This window comes from Amphiprion ocellaris, chromosome 20 (genome assembly GCF_022539595.1).
Source record: "Amphiprion ocellaris isolate individual 3 ecotype Okinawa chromosome 20, ASM2253959v1, whole genome shotgun sequence".
NCBI classification, from domain to species: domain Eukaryota; kingdom Metazoa; phylum Chordata; class Actinopteri; family Pomacentridae; genus Amphiprion; species Amphiprion ocellaris.
The window spans coordinates 16,272,215-16,288,076 of NC_072785.1; the positions used below are offsets into that span (position 1 = coordinate 16,272,215).

Here is a 15,862-nt window from a genome sequence, read left to right on the forward strand (position 1 = left end):
AAGCTGTTCCTGACCAGTTTTTGTGATGTGGTGGGGCATATTATCCTGCTGTGTGAGGTGTTGGGGAGACCCGTTTGCATGGGGTGTTCAGGCTTCAACAATGTTAACATGGATGTGAAAGTAACATCTGAATCAATGACAGGATGCAAAGTTCCCCAGCAGAACATTGCATTGTAACAAGATGATCAGTGTTAATCACTTCATCTCTGGGTGGGTTAAATATTGCAGCTGATTGATGCATGTTGCATGTGTTCCTTCAAAATGAAGTTATAGAGTTTACACAATAGCTTTCGAAAAACCGTACTGCTCCACAAATGGTGGACTTTCTAACTGACATGTTAGCATCCAGCATGCCATCTGTCATCTGGATAAAACTGCATTTGAAAGTGGCCTTTGATAGTCACAGATTAAAGGAGTGTCCATCTACTGTTTACACTATCTGATCATTGTCTATTAAAGGAAGATATTGATTGACTCAGTAATTAATAATTTGTAGTCATTTACACTCGAAACCTTACCAGTAAGTGACAAAACTCAAACCGGATCAGCATCTACGAGTAACTGCAACCTTCTCTATCCTCTGCTAAAGGACTGAGGTTATTCCTGCTAAGCTGTCACCACTGTGTTGCGTAACGTAGGCAGTGGGTGCTGTCATCACTTATCTGTTTTATTGTGTTTTATCCAGACATTTGTGTGAAAATTTGTCATCATTTAAATGATTGTGATTCTCAAATAAGTGACGACTAGCAACTGTGTTTCGCTATAAAAATCCCAAAACTGTATTTCCCCAAACCCTGCCACAGTTTGAACAGGGTTTTATTTTGATGTTTGGAGCAGATATATCAGGCAAATTACTAAAGAAGTGACCAAAAACCTCCAAGAGAAGTTTTAAGACCTATGTTTTAATACATTAAGTGCATCAACATGTACATTGAAACACAATGTTAGAGGTTAAATTGCCATCTTAAAATGTGTATATGAAACTTTTCATTGGACATTCTTTATATGTTATATATAGCTGGTGTAAATCTTAGTGTGGGAGAGGCTCTTATATTGATACAGAAATACTTTGTTTTCTGTAATTTTTGCATCATTTGTAAAAAAAAAAATGAAATCTGGAATATAAGATAAACTGCATATGATTTTTTTTTTTTTTTACTGAAAATCTGAAAATTTAAAAAATGTAAAATAAGACTTCACAACGATAAGAAGTTGGATCTGCAACCTGTTAAATGTCCTTTTAAATTCAGTCACAGGAGCAGCACAGTGACAGTAAAATAAAAAACAACAAAACCCCCAGTATATAACAGATTCAGTTCTGCTCAAAGCAATGATGTTTTGACTTTATGGGACCGTGTTTGACAGTTTCCGTGTCTGACACAAGAAAAGGATGGACGAGTTGTCGATGTGTTGTCGCCTCTGTTTCCGCTTCCAGCAAGGTTTTAAACACTCGCTAGCGTTTATATCAGTTTCTTGCACCTAGTGAGACTCGTTTACAGGAGTAAAGAGTTCATGACAGTTCAGAAATTAGACGGTGCTGCACTTTCGTAAACGTATTAGCCACGTCAAGCTAACAGACAGAGCGGATGAGTGAGATTTAATACATCCGCTCTGCTGACTTTCAGCATAAAATACACCGGAACTACTCTCTAAGATATGTCTTTTAATTTGAAAACTAAAAAAAAAAATGTTCTCGCTTTTATTGTATAAAACTTGACAGTAGTGCAAGTACTGTAGTTGTACGTATTTTGCTGCGTTTTCTGGTTGACACCGTGTTTTAGAAGCGGTTTTGACGCTTCTACGCGTACTTGTACTTTGTTAGATGTTTTTGTTCTCCGTCAACGGTAACATGTCGGCCGTTTGTCGGGTTTTCTAGAAGTCTTAGAGGGAGAGTTGTCGTCGGGGCCTGTTCTGGTTATTTCCATCACTGCCGCTGGCTAACAAGTCCCTAAACAGAAATGTCACTGGAGGACTATGAAAGACATTTCGACTCGCTAAATTCGGATTTGGGCGGCGGGTCTGTGGTCAGTGAGCGGTCAGCTTCGGGAACATTTAATGGCGAGGAGGAGAAGTTGCATTACATTCCTATCAGGATCCTCGGGAGGGGGGCGTTTGGTGAAGCCACTCTGTACAGAAGGACAGAGGTAAGTTCAGCACAGCACGACTCCACGCTAATACACAACGAGGACACGTCGAGTCCTTCTGGCCACAGAAAACTTCCTTGAAGTTTGATGCAACCAAAGAACCAGAAATATGTGTGTTCTGCAACTTTGCAAAGCCCCCATAACTGTCCTCAGCCAAGCAAACATGAGGTTTTACCCTCTAAACAGATGCTAGGGCTAGCAGTGGTACGTTTTGTCTTCTCAGTGATTAAGTAAACAGTAGACCTGCAACGATTAATCGAATTTAATATTTAATCAATCAACTGTTTCCATAATCAGTTAAGCGACCTGAGGATTGTTAAATTCATCTGATTCCAGTTTCTTAGATTAATTTTTCTTCTTGGTTTCTTTAGTCCAGTCACCATTATTTATATAGCACATCTAAATGAACACCCTTTGCAATAGAAAAACTTCAAGTATGAATCAACCCAGCAAGACTGAAGTTCAAACCCTGCAGTGATATTTATGATACGAATTTACCTGAGTAATTTAAATAGCACGGATTAAAATTTATAAAATACAACTTTGCCTGACTAAGATCCAAAAGCATTATTTAGTATGAGACTAATATGAAGGCTGACTTGTCACAGTAGTACTTCTTATTGAGATTAGCCTGAATAATTTAGATCAGAAGTTATGACTACAAAAATATACATGAAAACTACAAATCCTAGGATTTATTGGATCCTCTGTAATCAGGCTTTGTTTTTATGTTTATGGCTGTTTTGTGTTTGTTTATATTTCTTGGGTGACATAACATTTGTTTTTTTTTTAGGTCATGGACAAAAGAAGAATTTTTAGGACATCATCTTGGACTTTAGGAAACACTTAACATTTTCACCACTTCCTGATATTTTATTGCTCGAATAGCTAATCAATTAATTCATAAAATAATTGAGAAATAAATTGACAGTGATAGTATTGTTACTTTATACAGAGTAAACACTAAGTGTTTGACACAATGAATTGCTGACTGTTCTTGCGTTTCTATGGCTGTGATATTTCTCACACCAGTGTCTGAGAAATTCTTGAGTGAGAATAAGATTGATGACTTTCTCATGCCTTGCCTCCTTATACTCCATTAAAACTGACTGCAGCAAAGAGAGCCCTGTCCTGCCATATTCAGACTCATGTTTGAGGCTCTCAGTGTTGTTATTGTTTAGTGAGATGTCCCCTTTGGCTTCCCCAGGACAACTCTCTGGTGGTATGGAAGGAGGTGGACCTGAACTCGCTCTCAGAAAAGGAGCGCAGAGATGTCATGAACGAAATAAGCATCCTGTCCATGCTGGAGCACAACAACATCATAGCCTACTTCAATCACTTCATGGATAAAAACAGTCTGCTCATTGAGTTGGAGTACTGCAATGGTAAGAAAACGCACTTTCGTCTGGGATCTGATTGAGATTAGTGTGGACATCTGTGACAGAATGCTAAACGGCCTTGTTATCGCAGGGGGAAACCTGTATGACAAAATCCTTCAACAGAAGGGGAAACTCTTCAGCGAGGAGGTATGAGTGCACCATTGCAGGTCTTTTTTTTTTTTTTTTTTTTTTTTAAAACAAAACAGACTATTCTCAGGTTACTGTAATCTTTAACATGTGTCTTCAGGTGGTCATATGGTACCTTTACCAGATCGCCTCAGCAGTGGGTCACATTCACAAGGCTGGGATTTTACACAGGTAAGATGCTCGTGCTAGTAATGAAGGTAGCTGCTTTGTTTAGGGTAAGATAAACAGACATGAATAATCAGAGTTTTGGTAATCGGATCATTTGTTTTTTTTTCTTGCAGAGATATCAAAACTCTGAACATTTTCCTTACCAAGACTGACCTCATTAAGTTGGGAGATTATGGCCTCGCAAAGAAGCTAGACTCTGAGTTTTCAATGGCTGAGACTGTAAGTTGTGACTCCTTCCTAATCTAAGAGTCTGTGATTATGTTATTTAGTTGTTAAATCATTTGTTCACTCATAGACTCTTGGTGTAGTGATTGAGTCAGTCCTAGATTTGTGGGTAATGCCATGTTATTTAGAGGTACATCACCTTTAATTCAACAGAAAACATTACTTGTTTCTTTGCTGAAACACAGCAGTCACATGTAGATGAAAACACATATAGTGAGCGAGTACAGTTTATACTCTTTTGTCACATTGAATGCTGCTACTATTTAATTAGAGTCCAGATGCTGATCACACACTATATGTAAGGCTGTGGGTGTGAGTTTACTTTGCATAAACTCATTATGTGAAGTATACAATATACTATTTCTTTTCTTAATATTTTTTTTTTTGCACTTTTCCTTCCTTTGTCTGTGCAGTGTGTGGGAACTCCATATTACATGTCGCCTGAATTGTGCCAGGGAGCAAAGTACAACTTCAAATCAGACATCTGGGCCATGGGTTGTGTAGTTTTTGAAGTCTTAACTCTTACAAGAACGTTTGATGCAACGGTAGGTTTGCTAGCTTTCTAGAAATCTGTGCAACTTGCATTCTTCAGACTATTTGATTTTTGCCCCCACAGTGAATTTTACTGTGATGTTTGTGTCCGTACAGAATCCTCTAAACCTCTGTGTAAAAATAGTCCAGGGAAACTGGACTATGGAGGTGAACTCGGATGTTTATTCATCTGCGTTGATCAAGCTGGTGTACGAGTGTCTGGATCAAGTAAGTGAAAGGAGAATAAGGTTTCATGTTGCTGTAAAACAAATGATTTGAAGCCAGAGATAATACATAAAAGTTGTCCTTTTTGAATAATCTCTTAGCTCTTGAGATCTTTTTGTGTTGCAGGATCCTGCAAAGAGGCCCACGGCTGAGCAGATCCTGGACCAGCCAGTCATCTCCTGTTGCCGACAGTGAGAATCTTTTAAATTGTTGAATAAAAAAGGCTATTACTTTCCTTTTCTATTGCATATGTAGTCAGTTATTAAAAACTTTATTTGTCCCCTGGGGGTGGTTCAAAATAAGAAAGTTACAGTGTGTATATGTATTTATATAAGATACAGCAGTCCTTTAATAACTTTGTCCTGTGACAGGGAGCTTGAAGAGCGAGTGGCGTTACTGAATTCAGCAATGAAGAAACCAAAGTAAGTTAACATTTTTTGCATGATTTACATTGTAAAAGCCAAGCACCCAAAGGCTATTCTAGCTGACATATAAGATTAGCCCTGGCCTTTCAATATGATGTCTTTTTTAACTGATTTACTGTAATACCTGCACTACAGGCTGAGCACAGTGACTGAGACCCCAGTTGCTGTCGTGACTACACGTTCGAGGGAGGTGTATTTCTGGGGAGGAGGGAAGTTCACTCCTCAACAAATGGATGCGTTCAAAGGAGGCAGCAGTGCCCAACACGTGTGTGCAGGGGAGAGTCACTTTGCAGTGGTGACGGTTGAAAAGGAGCTGTACACCTGGGCTGTGAGTATTCATCCGTCACTCTGGGGCTGACACATAGGATGTAATTGTTCTTGTGCTGCACTACAAGAAGCTTTCTCAACCGCCAGAATGTCCAAGGTGGGGCCAAGATGGTGGGCCAGCTGGGGCATGGAGATCAGGCCTCATACCGGCAGCCAAAGAAGGTGGATAAGCTCCAGGGGAAGGCCGTCCGACAGGTGGCGTGTGGGGCTGATTTTACTGCCTGTGTCACTGGTGAGAGAAGAAAGGTTCCTGTTGGAACAGAAACTTGTTTCTATAAAGTCACCCTATTTTCTCAGTGAACCCTCTGGTGCTTCTTTTGCAGATGAGGACCAGATGTACATGTTTGGGTCAGATTATTACGGCTGCATTGGAGTAGAGGGCGAGATGGGGATGGAGATTTTGGAGCCGGTGCTTCTGGAGTTTTTTGAGGAGCGACACGTCCGCCAGGTTTCATGTGGAGACAATCATGTGGTGGTGCTGACCCAGAATGGCGACATCTACTCATGGGGCTGCGGAGAGTATGGTATGTAGGGTTGCTATATGTACTGTTGTTTTGAGATTATGTTAGATAGCTTCTCCGAGACTGCTTTTGTGATTGTGATTGTAGTGAGCAGGTGGAGGCAGTAACCCTTCAGTGTTTTCAGTCAAAATTGCTCAAGCCTTTATTTTATATTTATTTCATCCTTTTTTCCTGTTACAGGGCGTCTTGGCATAGAATGTGAGGATGACTTCTCTTCTCCGATGCAAGTAAGGCTTATTTACCAGTCCTGGCAAAAGTCTTACAAGAATCAGTTTGACACAAAGTTAACTAATAGAGAAAATATTACTGCTTTCTTTCTGTCTATTGTCCTGTGTGTTGTTTCTGTCCAGGTGGAGATTCCCAAAGGTGCCACCATCTCCTCAGTGTCATGTGGCAGTGATGGAACCTTCTTTCTGACGGAGACTGGCAAAGTGCTAGCATGTGGACACAACGAGTTCAACAAGCTGGGACTGAACCAGGGTCTCTCTGGTCTCAAAAACCATCCTGGAGAGGTACCAGGATGTATATATAGTACTACAATAATAGGCTTACAGTGATGCAGCTGCGTTCATAAGCTTTTATTTTTCACGTGTGCCGCTCCAGAGTTCCCAAGTGATCCCATACATCACCACACTGACCTTGGTAAAGCAGCTGTCACATTTCAAGATCCAGGTCATAGCTCCAGGAAAGACCCACACAGCTGCCATTGATGGTACAGCAAAAAATATGTATATATCTCACTTCTCTTGTAAGCAGAAATTGTCACAGTTTTAAAGAAGCGTTATTTCATATGATTTCTGACTTTGTAGCACGTGGTCGCCTTATCACCTTTGGTTGCAACAAGTTTGGACAACTGGGTGTGAAGGACTTCAAGAGACACCAAGGTGTTCAAGTCCTTGTTGGACCGTTTGGAGGGAAGATAGTGACCAAAGTGTCTTGTGGAGATGGATTCACTATTGCAGCCACTGAAGGTAAGAAGAGGAAAAGTCCTATGCCTCATCGGTGGCAACAATAATATCTTAATATATTCAGTTTATTTTCCAAAGAATTTAGTTTTGATTCTACAGTTGTATCATAATCTTTTTTTTTTTCAATTTTGTTTACCTCACAGACAATCAGATCTTTGCGTGGGGAAACGCAGGAAATGGGAGACTCGGGATGCCTGCTGATAAGGGGTTTGGTTCAGAGGTGTGCCCTGCCATGCCAAGGCCCATCTTTGGTTCCCTCCACCACGTACCGGACCTTTCTTGCCGTGGCTGGCACACTATTATCATCATGGGTTGGTCATTCCAGTTATTACACAGACATCGATACAGCAAAACACCACAATAAACAGCAGTCTGATTAATGTATTATTTTCTTATTTGTAGAAAAAGTGCTCAACTCAAAGACCATCCGCTCTAACAGTAGTGGGCTATCAGTTGGAAGTGGTAAATTCCTTTTTTTTAGCCACAGATTTTTGTATTGAATAGTTCAGCTTGCTTGATGATAGATCTGCGTTATGTTGTACGACTGTTTTCAGGGTTGGGCCAGGAGGCCTCGAGTTTCACAGTGGATCTGGACATAGAACCTGGCTCTGAGACTGAGTGTCGTGACAGGGTTCTTGGAGGAACACTGGAGGTTAATACAGAGGACTGCCTCATGGAGACCCCGATGATGTCGATGACGAATCAGACTGCCGATAGCTCCTGTCCTTTCTGGCTTAGAAAGGTTTGCTAACATGAGAGCACAAAAAAATCAGACTCAGTGTCCACGTAGCGATTTTTTCCTGAGCATCAGTGTCTTTATTCAGTTGTTCCCATTTTCTTTTAGAAAGCTTCAATTTTTTTGGGCAGCAGGTTCACGCACTTGCTGCTCTTTTCTTAGGAAACTAATCACATGGGTGGGAGTCATCACCTTGGTAACCAAGAATCTAGATTAGAAGTTTGTTCTGATAGTGTCTTTCTGCCCTGAGTTGTGTGAAAGGTCAGATGATAAAATCACAACGAGGGGCAGTACTAGTCTCTCATACAGCTGCATTTAGTGTGGTGATATGTTGTCAAGATATTGTCATAGCAACAAAACCTCCCACAATGTGGGAGCACATCTCTGATAATGAGCTGTGATGAAGCGGCCTGCCATTGCTTTTTTTCTGCTAGAAAAAAATGCTAAATGGACACATGCCCCAAGAAAACCTTAGTTTGAATTTTAAATGAAAACATGTGAATCAGGCCTTACAACGCACTTTTTCAAAAACGTTTTTATTCAACAGGAGCTTGAAGATGCAGAGTTCATCCCAATGCCAGATGAACGCGATCCATTCAGTCCTGACCAGCTCTCCTCTTTCTCTGAGAGCGTTACTCTACCATACGATGAACTGAAAGAGCTTAAGGCTGCAGCAGCAGCAGTCAGCAGTAATACAGGCCTATCGGTAATGCCAACACAGATGCCATTTGCACAAGTGTACACATGACTTATGTACTCCAAATAAAGCTTTCACAATACTGAATAAAACTTAGTTAAATATTTCTACTATATTCAGTCTCAGCTTTCTTTCTGTTGGCTCTACAGACTAAACGAATGACCTGTGATAAAGTCAACGGACGGGAGGAGACTGACATCTGCAGAAAAGGAGAATCAGGCGCATGCTGCAAAGCAAGTAGTGAGGTGGCACAGGTATCTAACTTACACACTCAATAGTGCAAATGATGTACAACTACACTCTTTTGCAACAGTGACAGCAGAGCTTATTTTGCAGCTGCGAGAGACAATCGCCCATCAAGAGATGAGGATCCAGATGCTTGAAAAGCAGGTGAATTTTTTTTAATTATTCTTTTTCTAAATCCATCTACCTCAGAGCTGAGTATGATCAGTGTGCATAAATAACAGCATGTTCTGTGTTTCTGTGTCTATAGGTCAGTGAGCAGCAGAAGGAGAATGAGAGGCTCTGGGCGGCGATCAGTCGTTCTGCGCTACAGGAAGCAGGATGGGACAGTAATGGAAACCATCACCCCAATCGTATTTCTGGAGCTGGAGGAGGAAGAAGAGGCGGACTGACAAATCACGGAGGCCGATCTGCTGGGGCCAGTGTGTGAGATTTAACCTGGAGATGTCCTGGTTTTGGGAGAAGTGTCAAATGCACATAGTGGATTAAGCAAGCTGGTTAGACTGGGAGGTAGAGGCTCGGTGGGAGGTGCAGCAGAGACTGCATTTTGATTCCCACCCAGTGGTTACGTTACAGTATCGATGTTTAATAGAGAGTGAAGTTGCATAATTACATTTTATTGCATATGAAATAATGTATAATGCATCGCACGCTCTCAGTGCACACGTATTTTCACCTGGTTGTGGTTATCTAGCAAGTTTCTCCATAGCAAGTTTCTCCAGACTGAAATGTTGGCTGGACTCAACATAAAGCTTTGGACCCAAACACCTGCGAGAGGCAATCTAATCATAGTGTTACGCTGCAATGTGAATGTTGGTGGTGTTATTGTTGACTTAAAGCGACGTCAGCATTGAGGCCTCAGACCTTAGTGCCTTAGATATTATCACAAACCCAGGTAAGACTAGCTTATGCAGATAGGAAACCATTTCCTAGTGTATCCAAAGTGTTGAGAAATGAGAAGGTGGGCAGCCAGTATATTGGTGTCATCTTCCAATGTGAAAACATACTGTAGCTTTCCTATGTATCACTTTTCATTTTATCTTGTATTCTTAAACAGCTAAAGTGTCAAATCTAATAGCTTTTTTATCATATTTATCAGACATATTAGCTATGACAAACATATTCTAATTATCTCATGCAAATACACAGTATATATATGTGTGTATCTATATATATATACTTTGCATGATTTATTGTCACATTAAGAGCATTTGTGTGAAAAACTACTGATTCATTTTTTTAACAAGTTGGCAACCCTTTCTCTCTTGCCTTCTTTTACTCTTGAATTCTTGTAGAAGCAGCACATGTAGGTCTGTTTTCTTTGTGACATGTATGAACACTTGAACACTTTTCTTATAAAATGTGGTCTTTAAAGCATATGTAATATAGTTGACCTTGCAGCTATGATGTCATTTTCTTACTTCATTTTTTTTCTTTCACCATTTTGTCAGTCTTTGGTACGTTCTGAAATTTTCTTTTGCCATTTTGTGCATCATTTGTGAATGGGGAAAAAATGTGTTTTCTTTTTATTTGAGATCTGTTTGGTTTGTTTCTTATGCGTGTTATAGCATATGTGTGCACGTATGTGTCTAAAATCCATACATAGCCTATAACTCATGGTCACATGAGCTGTCAGATGACATCACTGTAACACTGGCAGTATTTTAATGCAGTAAAATGCAGTGTTAATTCCACAGTGCCGTAGAAGGCCATTGCATCTAGAAGAGACATAAACATGACCACGCTGTGCCTTGGGTGAACTTTTTATTCAGTGTTTTGAGCATTTAGGAATATAGTTTACTTTTTTCAACTGTTTACCAAATATCATGTGGCTGTAGCAGTTGTACAGACTCTCCTGTCACAGTCACACTGTTGTTTCATGCTTTGTGTACAAGCCATAAATAAAACTAGCAGCTGTCTTTTATCATGAGTTATCATACTGTAAGCTACAACATACTGTAGCTAAGTCTGCCTATTGATATCAATATATGCTCCTTGTAAAATGCATGTTTTATCTTCAACGGTTATCCATCCATCCATCCATTATCTATATATTGTTTAATCCCCATTAGGGTCACGGGGAGCTGGAGTTTATCCCAGCTGACTTAGGGTGAAGGCAGGGGACACCCTGGACAGGTCACCAGTCTGTCACAGGGCTACACATAGAGACAAACTATCTCAATCACATTCACACCTACGAACAATTTAGAATCGCCAGTTAACCTCAGCATGTTTTTAGACTGGGAGGAAGCTGCAGTACCTGGAGAAAACCCACACATGCACAGAGAACATGCACACTCCACACAGAATGATCCCAGGCCAGGACACAATCTTCTAGCTGCGAGGCAACGGTGCTAACCTTCAGCAGTTATGTTTAGTTAAGTGAAGCTATTTACAAAAAATGTAGGCAATGGGATGATGTGCTGACAGCTGAGGATTTATTGCTCCTTGTCTGGGTCATCTTACTTGGGTCGTTTTATCTGTAAGGTGCCAGCCGGGAGACGGTCCTGATGCAGATTGCTTATATTTCCCTTGTAGTTTTGTCTCTGGTTCTTTTTCTTTAAAACCTGGAAAAATGTATCAGATACAGTACAGAGAGTGTTAACTACAGTACTTATTTACACTTAGGTCTAATATATAACAATTTAGGGTGAATTGCGCCCATAATGTAACTATACTAGAAGATGCCCTGTGCATTTTCTTTTTTAGGGCAAACTTATGTAGGACCAACTCTTAAATATAATGCTACACAGCAGTACCAGCGGTCAAAAATTGCCACAAAAATTTGCAAAAAATACCACAAAAGGACACAAAACTGACACAAAAGATGCTAAAATGCTACAAAAATTTGCAAAAATGACACAAAAAATGCAAAAATGCCACAAAAAGAAAAAAATTGACACAAAAGATGCTGTGTACTGTTAATCTTCAGTATTATGTGTAAAATTGGTGGGTTGACCCTTTGTAAGAGATTAAAATATGACTGGTTTACCTCTGGAGTCTTGCTCCTGGTGTGGGTTTTCAAATACTCTTCTATGGCTGACCCTTTGGTCCTGTTCACATAGGAGTTGAAGACTTTACGATGTGATTGTTTGACCTTTTTACAGACTTGGACGTGCTTCTCTAATCTTTCTTTAAAAAACTTTCTGTTGCAGATTTTGCAAGGAAAAAGCTGGACGCTGCTGTCTGTGTTATGCATGAGTGCGAGCTCCTCCTGTTGCTGTTGACTGCAACAAGAAGCACTATCAACCAGTGGGAGATCTGATTCCCTAGACAGTTTTCGTCCTGCACGTCTGTGGTTTTCCATGGCTTGTCCATGACCAGTTTTCTGAGGCATGTCTGGTTCATCATCCGAACTGTCGGTCTCCTTATGTGTCATTTCCCCAAATTTCTTTTCTATTGCCGAAACCGCACTGCCCATGGAGCCCTCACTTTGTTTTCTGTATTTAGTTTTCTCTGCTTCTCCACGAATACCATAATCTTTTTCACCTCCTCCTTTTCTTCTGGTATGCTCTTTTACATCCTGCCATCTCGATTTGGTCAGTTCTCCATTCACTTCTTGCTTGTTAAATATGATCTCATTGCCTTCGTTTCCTTTTCCTCTTGACTGAGCAGTCTCTGCAACTTCCCTTCTGTTCTGCTGTACTTCATGTGTATTCCTCACTCTACCCTCAGTCCTCTGCTCTCGTTTAGTCTGAGGCTGTTTCAAATCCTCACGTCTTCTTTCCAGCGTCGACACGTCTCTGCTTTTCACTGGCTCCTTCCTCTGCGGCTCAGATATCCTGGTTTTTGTCTGAGCTTTTCCCCTCTCAGCTTGTCTTCTGCTGGACCTCTCCTCCCCACTCTTTTGGTCATCACCTGCAGCAGTATCAGCACTATCTCTCAGGATCTTTTGTTTTATTTTTCCTTCAAGCTGCCAGAGTTTCTCCTGTAGCATGCGCTCTTTTGCTTGAATTGCTTGGGCCATTTGCAGCTCTCTCCTGGGCACATGTGAGTCTATTCTTGAATGCCAGGATCCGTTGGTCTCTCTGATGCCACTTGTGTGATGTTGTTGGGGCGGCAAAGTGTCTCTGGGTTGTGTAGAAACTGTGATTTTTTCAAAATCATGTGAATCAAGTAAGACTTGTGTCCTGGGAGGTCTTCTGTGGCTAATGGGCTTGTTTGGAAATGGCTGGTCAGTCATATTTGCTTTCCTATTAGGCCCAGCAGCGTGTTTTGTATGAGTAGAGACATTTCCATGTCTTTGACCTGCACTGTTGTAATGCCTTTGGGGACTGTGTGCTCTTCTTGTGTAAGTGCTCATGACTTCATCTGTTGTAGATTATACTGTGCTGTTGCCTCAAAGACTCAAAGACGTGAGTTCTCCACAGCAGCTGTTAAAAGTTGTAGAAAAAAAAGCATTCAAAAAAAAATATTTGGTTAAAAGAGAAAAGGATAAAGGGAGTAAAAAGAGCACTAAAACAGCTTTGCTTAGTTTCAAGCAAGTGTCAAGTTACCCAAAGTCTAAAATCCACTCTACCTGAACCTGTGCAACAGCGTGATAAAATTAAAACTAGGAAGATATGCAACAAATATATTACATTGCACAGGCCTTTAGGTTGAAGCCTAGCTCCACTTTAGGTCCTCATATTCACTTGTTCTGAAGGTATTTGCCACACTACACTATGTCTTTAATTAGGACGTGAAACTCAGTCATCGTGCAATTTAAGTCATTGACTTTCTAGTGTTTCCTGGGCAACAGCTGTTAGCTAAATGATACGAGCCCGTTTTAGAAAAAGTAAGAAAAAAAGAGCTGATGTCAACTTACCAGTAAAAGTTCTCCATATGTTACTGGAAGATGTTCCTAAAGATACAGACTTTCAGACATTACTGTTCCTTGTATGTTTTGTAGAGTTTAGCTACAAACCCTCGTAGATAACCTCTAATCGATACGACTCCTCTTTCAACGTTTACACTTGTTGCCTAGAAACCAGATGTCTGAGCTGTTCTCTGATTGGTCCGTTAGACATCACTTCCTGAAGCGGAGCCCCGTATGTTTCAAATCGAGATCTTTCGGAGCTGCATGGTCGATTCACGGCTTCGTAACAATATTCAGGTGACTTATAGTTATGAAACGATCTTTCACGTATTTATACAGAACCAATACGAAGCTTAATATGTTCCATATCTAGATTGTAAATGTTTTGAACATCATTTCTTCATGTTAGCTTAGCTTGCTCTGTAATGTAGCCCCTGCCATTCATGTTGTGTTTCTGACAAACACAACGCAGCTCCAACTACTGCCTTATTTCTGTGTTTTTGTAGGTACACTATGTCTGATGAAGACTTAATTTCAGTGGATTATGAAGTTTTTGGCAGAGTGCAAGGTGTATTTTTTCGGAAATACACTCAAGTGAGTTTGACATTGATGAGCTAGTAGTAGGCTAAGCATGACTGAATCTGATAGTTTGGCAAAAACGTATATTTAATTCATGGTCCTCTCGTTGCCTATCCTCCGTCAATTACTTAATTCCATGCCTGTTATTCATCCAACAGATTTTACTGGTAAATAAGTGTCTGCTATGTGGATTCTCTGAAATGAGAGAGAGCAGCAGTCGAGAGCAGAAGTGTTAATATGTCCCAAATATCATCTAACATGAAATTGACGTTTTTCTTCGGCTATTGATGCAAATGATGTTTGCATTTAAGTAGCTGAGTACTGATGATACTGATAGTTTCCCAGCAACAGTCATCCTCAGTGCAGGGCCTCTGCACTTGCTTTTTAAAATCTTTTATCCTTGTTGGTGTTTTTCTACATGTTGCACCAAAACACAAAGTCAAATCTTGGTATGTGAAAACTTACTTGGCAATAAAACGGATTCAGATTTGGATTTTATTTTCCTAATCCTAATTGTCACTATTGCACAGTGATAGACAGTTTTCGTCCAATAGTGACATGGTTGGCTGCAAGTGATTTGGGAAAAATTGACATATTTTTGTGTTTTGCTACAATCCGTATTGCAATATGAAAATAATAAAGGCTTATTCACCAATGAATTCAGTAAGTCTCTTTGGAAAGAATTAATCATGTAAGGATAAACACATTCAAAATAGTTGTGTAGCTGTGGGTGCCATGTAGATAATGGCTTTGCACTTGCCACAGGGGGTTTTGTGGTATTGCTTTATCTGGTCCAACTAATTAGCTGTAGACAGTGCTGTCCCATGTTTTCGGTCAACATCCTTTGTGTAGCCACGTATTCCCAAACAGCTAATGTTGTGATTCTTTTTGCAACAAATCTTTCTTTTCAGTGTTCCTCTCCTGTGCCCACTCATTTTGCTGAGTACATGGGGAGCCACCATGTCTTTAAATATAGTGAAAAAAACTCATGGAGAATGAAAACCATGAGAGGTCTCTTTTTGTATCAAGCAGCAACAGAAGTTGTAGCATGTTGTGTTTAAGTTAATTTGACTTACTCCACATGGCATTTCCTGTAATGTGACTATTGCACATGCGCAGATTGCAGTGTTGATGCTGAAACAATAAATTATGCAGCCCTACCATAGGATCTGAATTCTGTTAACTATCATTAACTGTCATTTTCCAGGCAGAAGGAAAGAAACTTGGCCTGGTTGGCTGGGTCCAAAACACCGGAGCAGGAACTGTTCAGGGGCAGCTACAAGGCCCACGCAGCAAGGTGGAACAAATGCAAGAATGGCTGAAATCCACGGGGAGCCCAAAATCGCACATAACCAAGGCGGAGTTCAACAATGAAAAAACAGTTGACAGCCTAGAACACTCATCTTTTAACATAGTGAAATGAATTAGTGAATAGACTGCGCTTGTAATACTAACTTGGGAGCAGATGTTTGTTTATTTATTTTTTTATTGGTTGGATTTCAGCACTTATAATGAATGAAAAAGTTGTGTACTGTAAAAGCTGGGTCTCCGTAACATCCACAGACTGTGTGATAACTCTAATAAATGAAAAATTCCTTCTACCGACTTCACGTTGTTTGAATTTTATTATAATAACTGCAACAAACAAGTATTAGCTGTGACACAGAGAGGAACATGAGTCATCACAGGTGGTCACAATATTTTGCAAAATAGGGCAATAAGTTATGAATTTGTATGAACATTTATTAA

The 15,862-nt window shown here is 40.3% G+C and overlaps 3 protein-coding genes across 3 annotated transcripts; 2 read left to right on the forward strand and 1 right to left on the reverse strand.

The window, feature by feature from the left end:
- Positions 1–1,477: 1,477 nt before the first annotated feature.
- Positions 1,478–10,660, forward strand: LOC111574570 (serine/threonine-protein kinase Nek9). Its single transcript, XM_055006087.1, has 23 exons — positions 1,478–2,144; positions 3,352–3,529; positions 3,615–3,670; positions 3,771–3,841; positions 3,952–4,057; positions 4,477–4,608; positions 4,712–4,822; positions 4,946–5,010; positions 5,191–5,241; positions 5,380–5,572; positions 5,659–5,803; positions 5,895–6,095; positions 6,273–6,319; positions 6,443–6,604; positions 6,696–6,804; positions 6,902–7,063; positions 7,204–7,371; positions 7,463–7,522; positions 7,615–7,802; positions 8,344–8,502; positions 8,643–8,747; positions 8,830–8,883; positions 8,987–10,660. The coding sequence occupies exons 1-23, from the start codon at positions 1,959–1,961 to the stop codon at positions 9,164–9,166; spliced, it is 2,889 nt and encodes a 962-aa protein (XP_054862062.1). The 5' UTR covers positions 1,478–1,958; the 3' UTR covers positions 9,167–10,660.
- A 147-nt stretch (positions 10,661–10,807) lies between these two features.
- On the reverse strand, positions 10,808–13,684 carry LOC111574577 (zinc finger C2HC domain-containing protein 1C). Its single transcript, XM_023279262.3, has 3 exons — positions 13,544–13,684; positions 11,729–13,109; positions 10,808–11,303 (listed from the first exon to the last, which is right to left on the reverse strand). Exons 2-3 carry the CDS (start codon positions 13,037–13,039, stop codon positions 11,199–11,201), a joined length of 1,416 nt encoding a protein of 471 aa, XP_023135030.2. The 5' UTR covers positions 13,040–13,109; positions 13,544–13,684; the 3' UTR covers positions 10,808–11,198.
- A 3-nt stretch (positions 13,685–13,687) lies between these two features.
- acyp1 (acylphosphatase 1, erythrocyte (common) type) lies at positions 13,688–15,718 on the forward strand. The gene is made up of 3 exons (XM_023279260.3): positions 13,688–13,831; positions 14,041–14,128; positions 15,321–15,718. Exons 1-3 carry the CDS (start codon positions 13,710–13,712, stop codon positions 15,534–15,536), a joined length of 426 nt encoding a protein of 141 aa, XP_023135028.2. The 5' UTR covers positions 13,688–13,709; the 3' UTR covers positions 15,537–15,718.
- Positions 15,719–15,862: the final 144 nt, after the last annotated feature.

Coding starts and splice junctions, on each gene's coding strand:
- acyp1 (XM_023279260.3), top strand. CDS start 13,710: ATGTCTGAGCTGTTCTCTGATTGGTCCGTTAGACATCACTTCCTGAAG. Junction 13,832..14,040: donor GGCTTCGTAACAATATTCAG/GTGACTTATAGT, acceptor GTGTTTTTGTAG/GTACACTATGTCTGATGAAG. Junction 14,129..15,320: donor TTTTTCGGAAATACACTCAA/GTGAGTTTGACA, acceptor GTCATTTTCCAG/GCAGAAGGAAAGAAACTTGG.
- LOC111574577 (XM_023279262.3), bottom strand. CDS start 13,039: ATGAGCACTTACACAAGAAGAGCACACAGTCCCCAAAGGCATTACAAC. Junction 11,304..11,728: donor CCAGGAGCAAGACTCCAGAG/GTAAACCAGTCA, acceptor ACATTTTTCCAG/GTTTTAAAGAAAAAGAACCA.
- LOC111574570 (XM_055006087.1), top strand. CDS start 1,959: ATGTCACTGGAGGACTATGAAAGACATTTCGACTCGCTAAATTCGGAT. Junction 4,609..4,711: donor CAAGAACGTTTGATGCAACG/GTAGGTTTGCTA, acceptor GTGTCCGTACAG/AATCCTCTAAACCTCTGTGT. Junction 7,064..7,203: donor CACTATTGCAGCCACTGAAG/GTAAGAAGAGGA, acceptor TTTACCTCACAG/ACAATCAGATCTTTGCGTGG.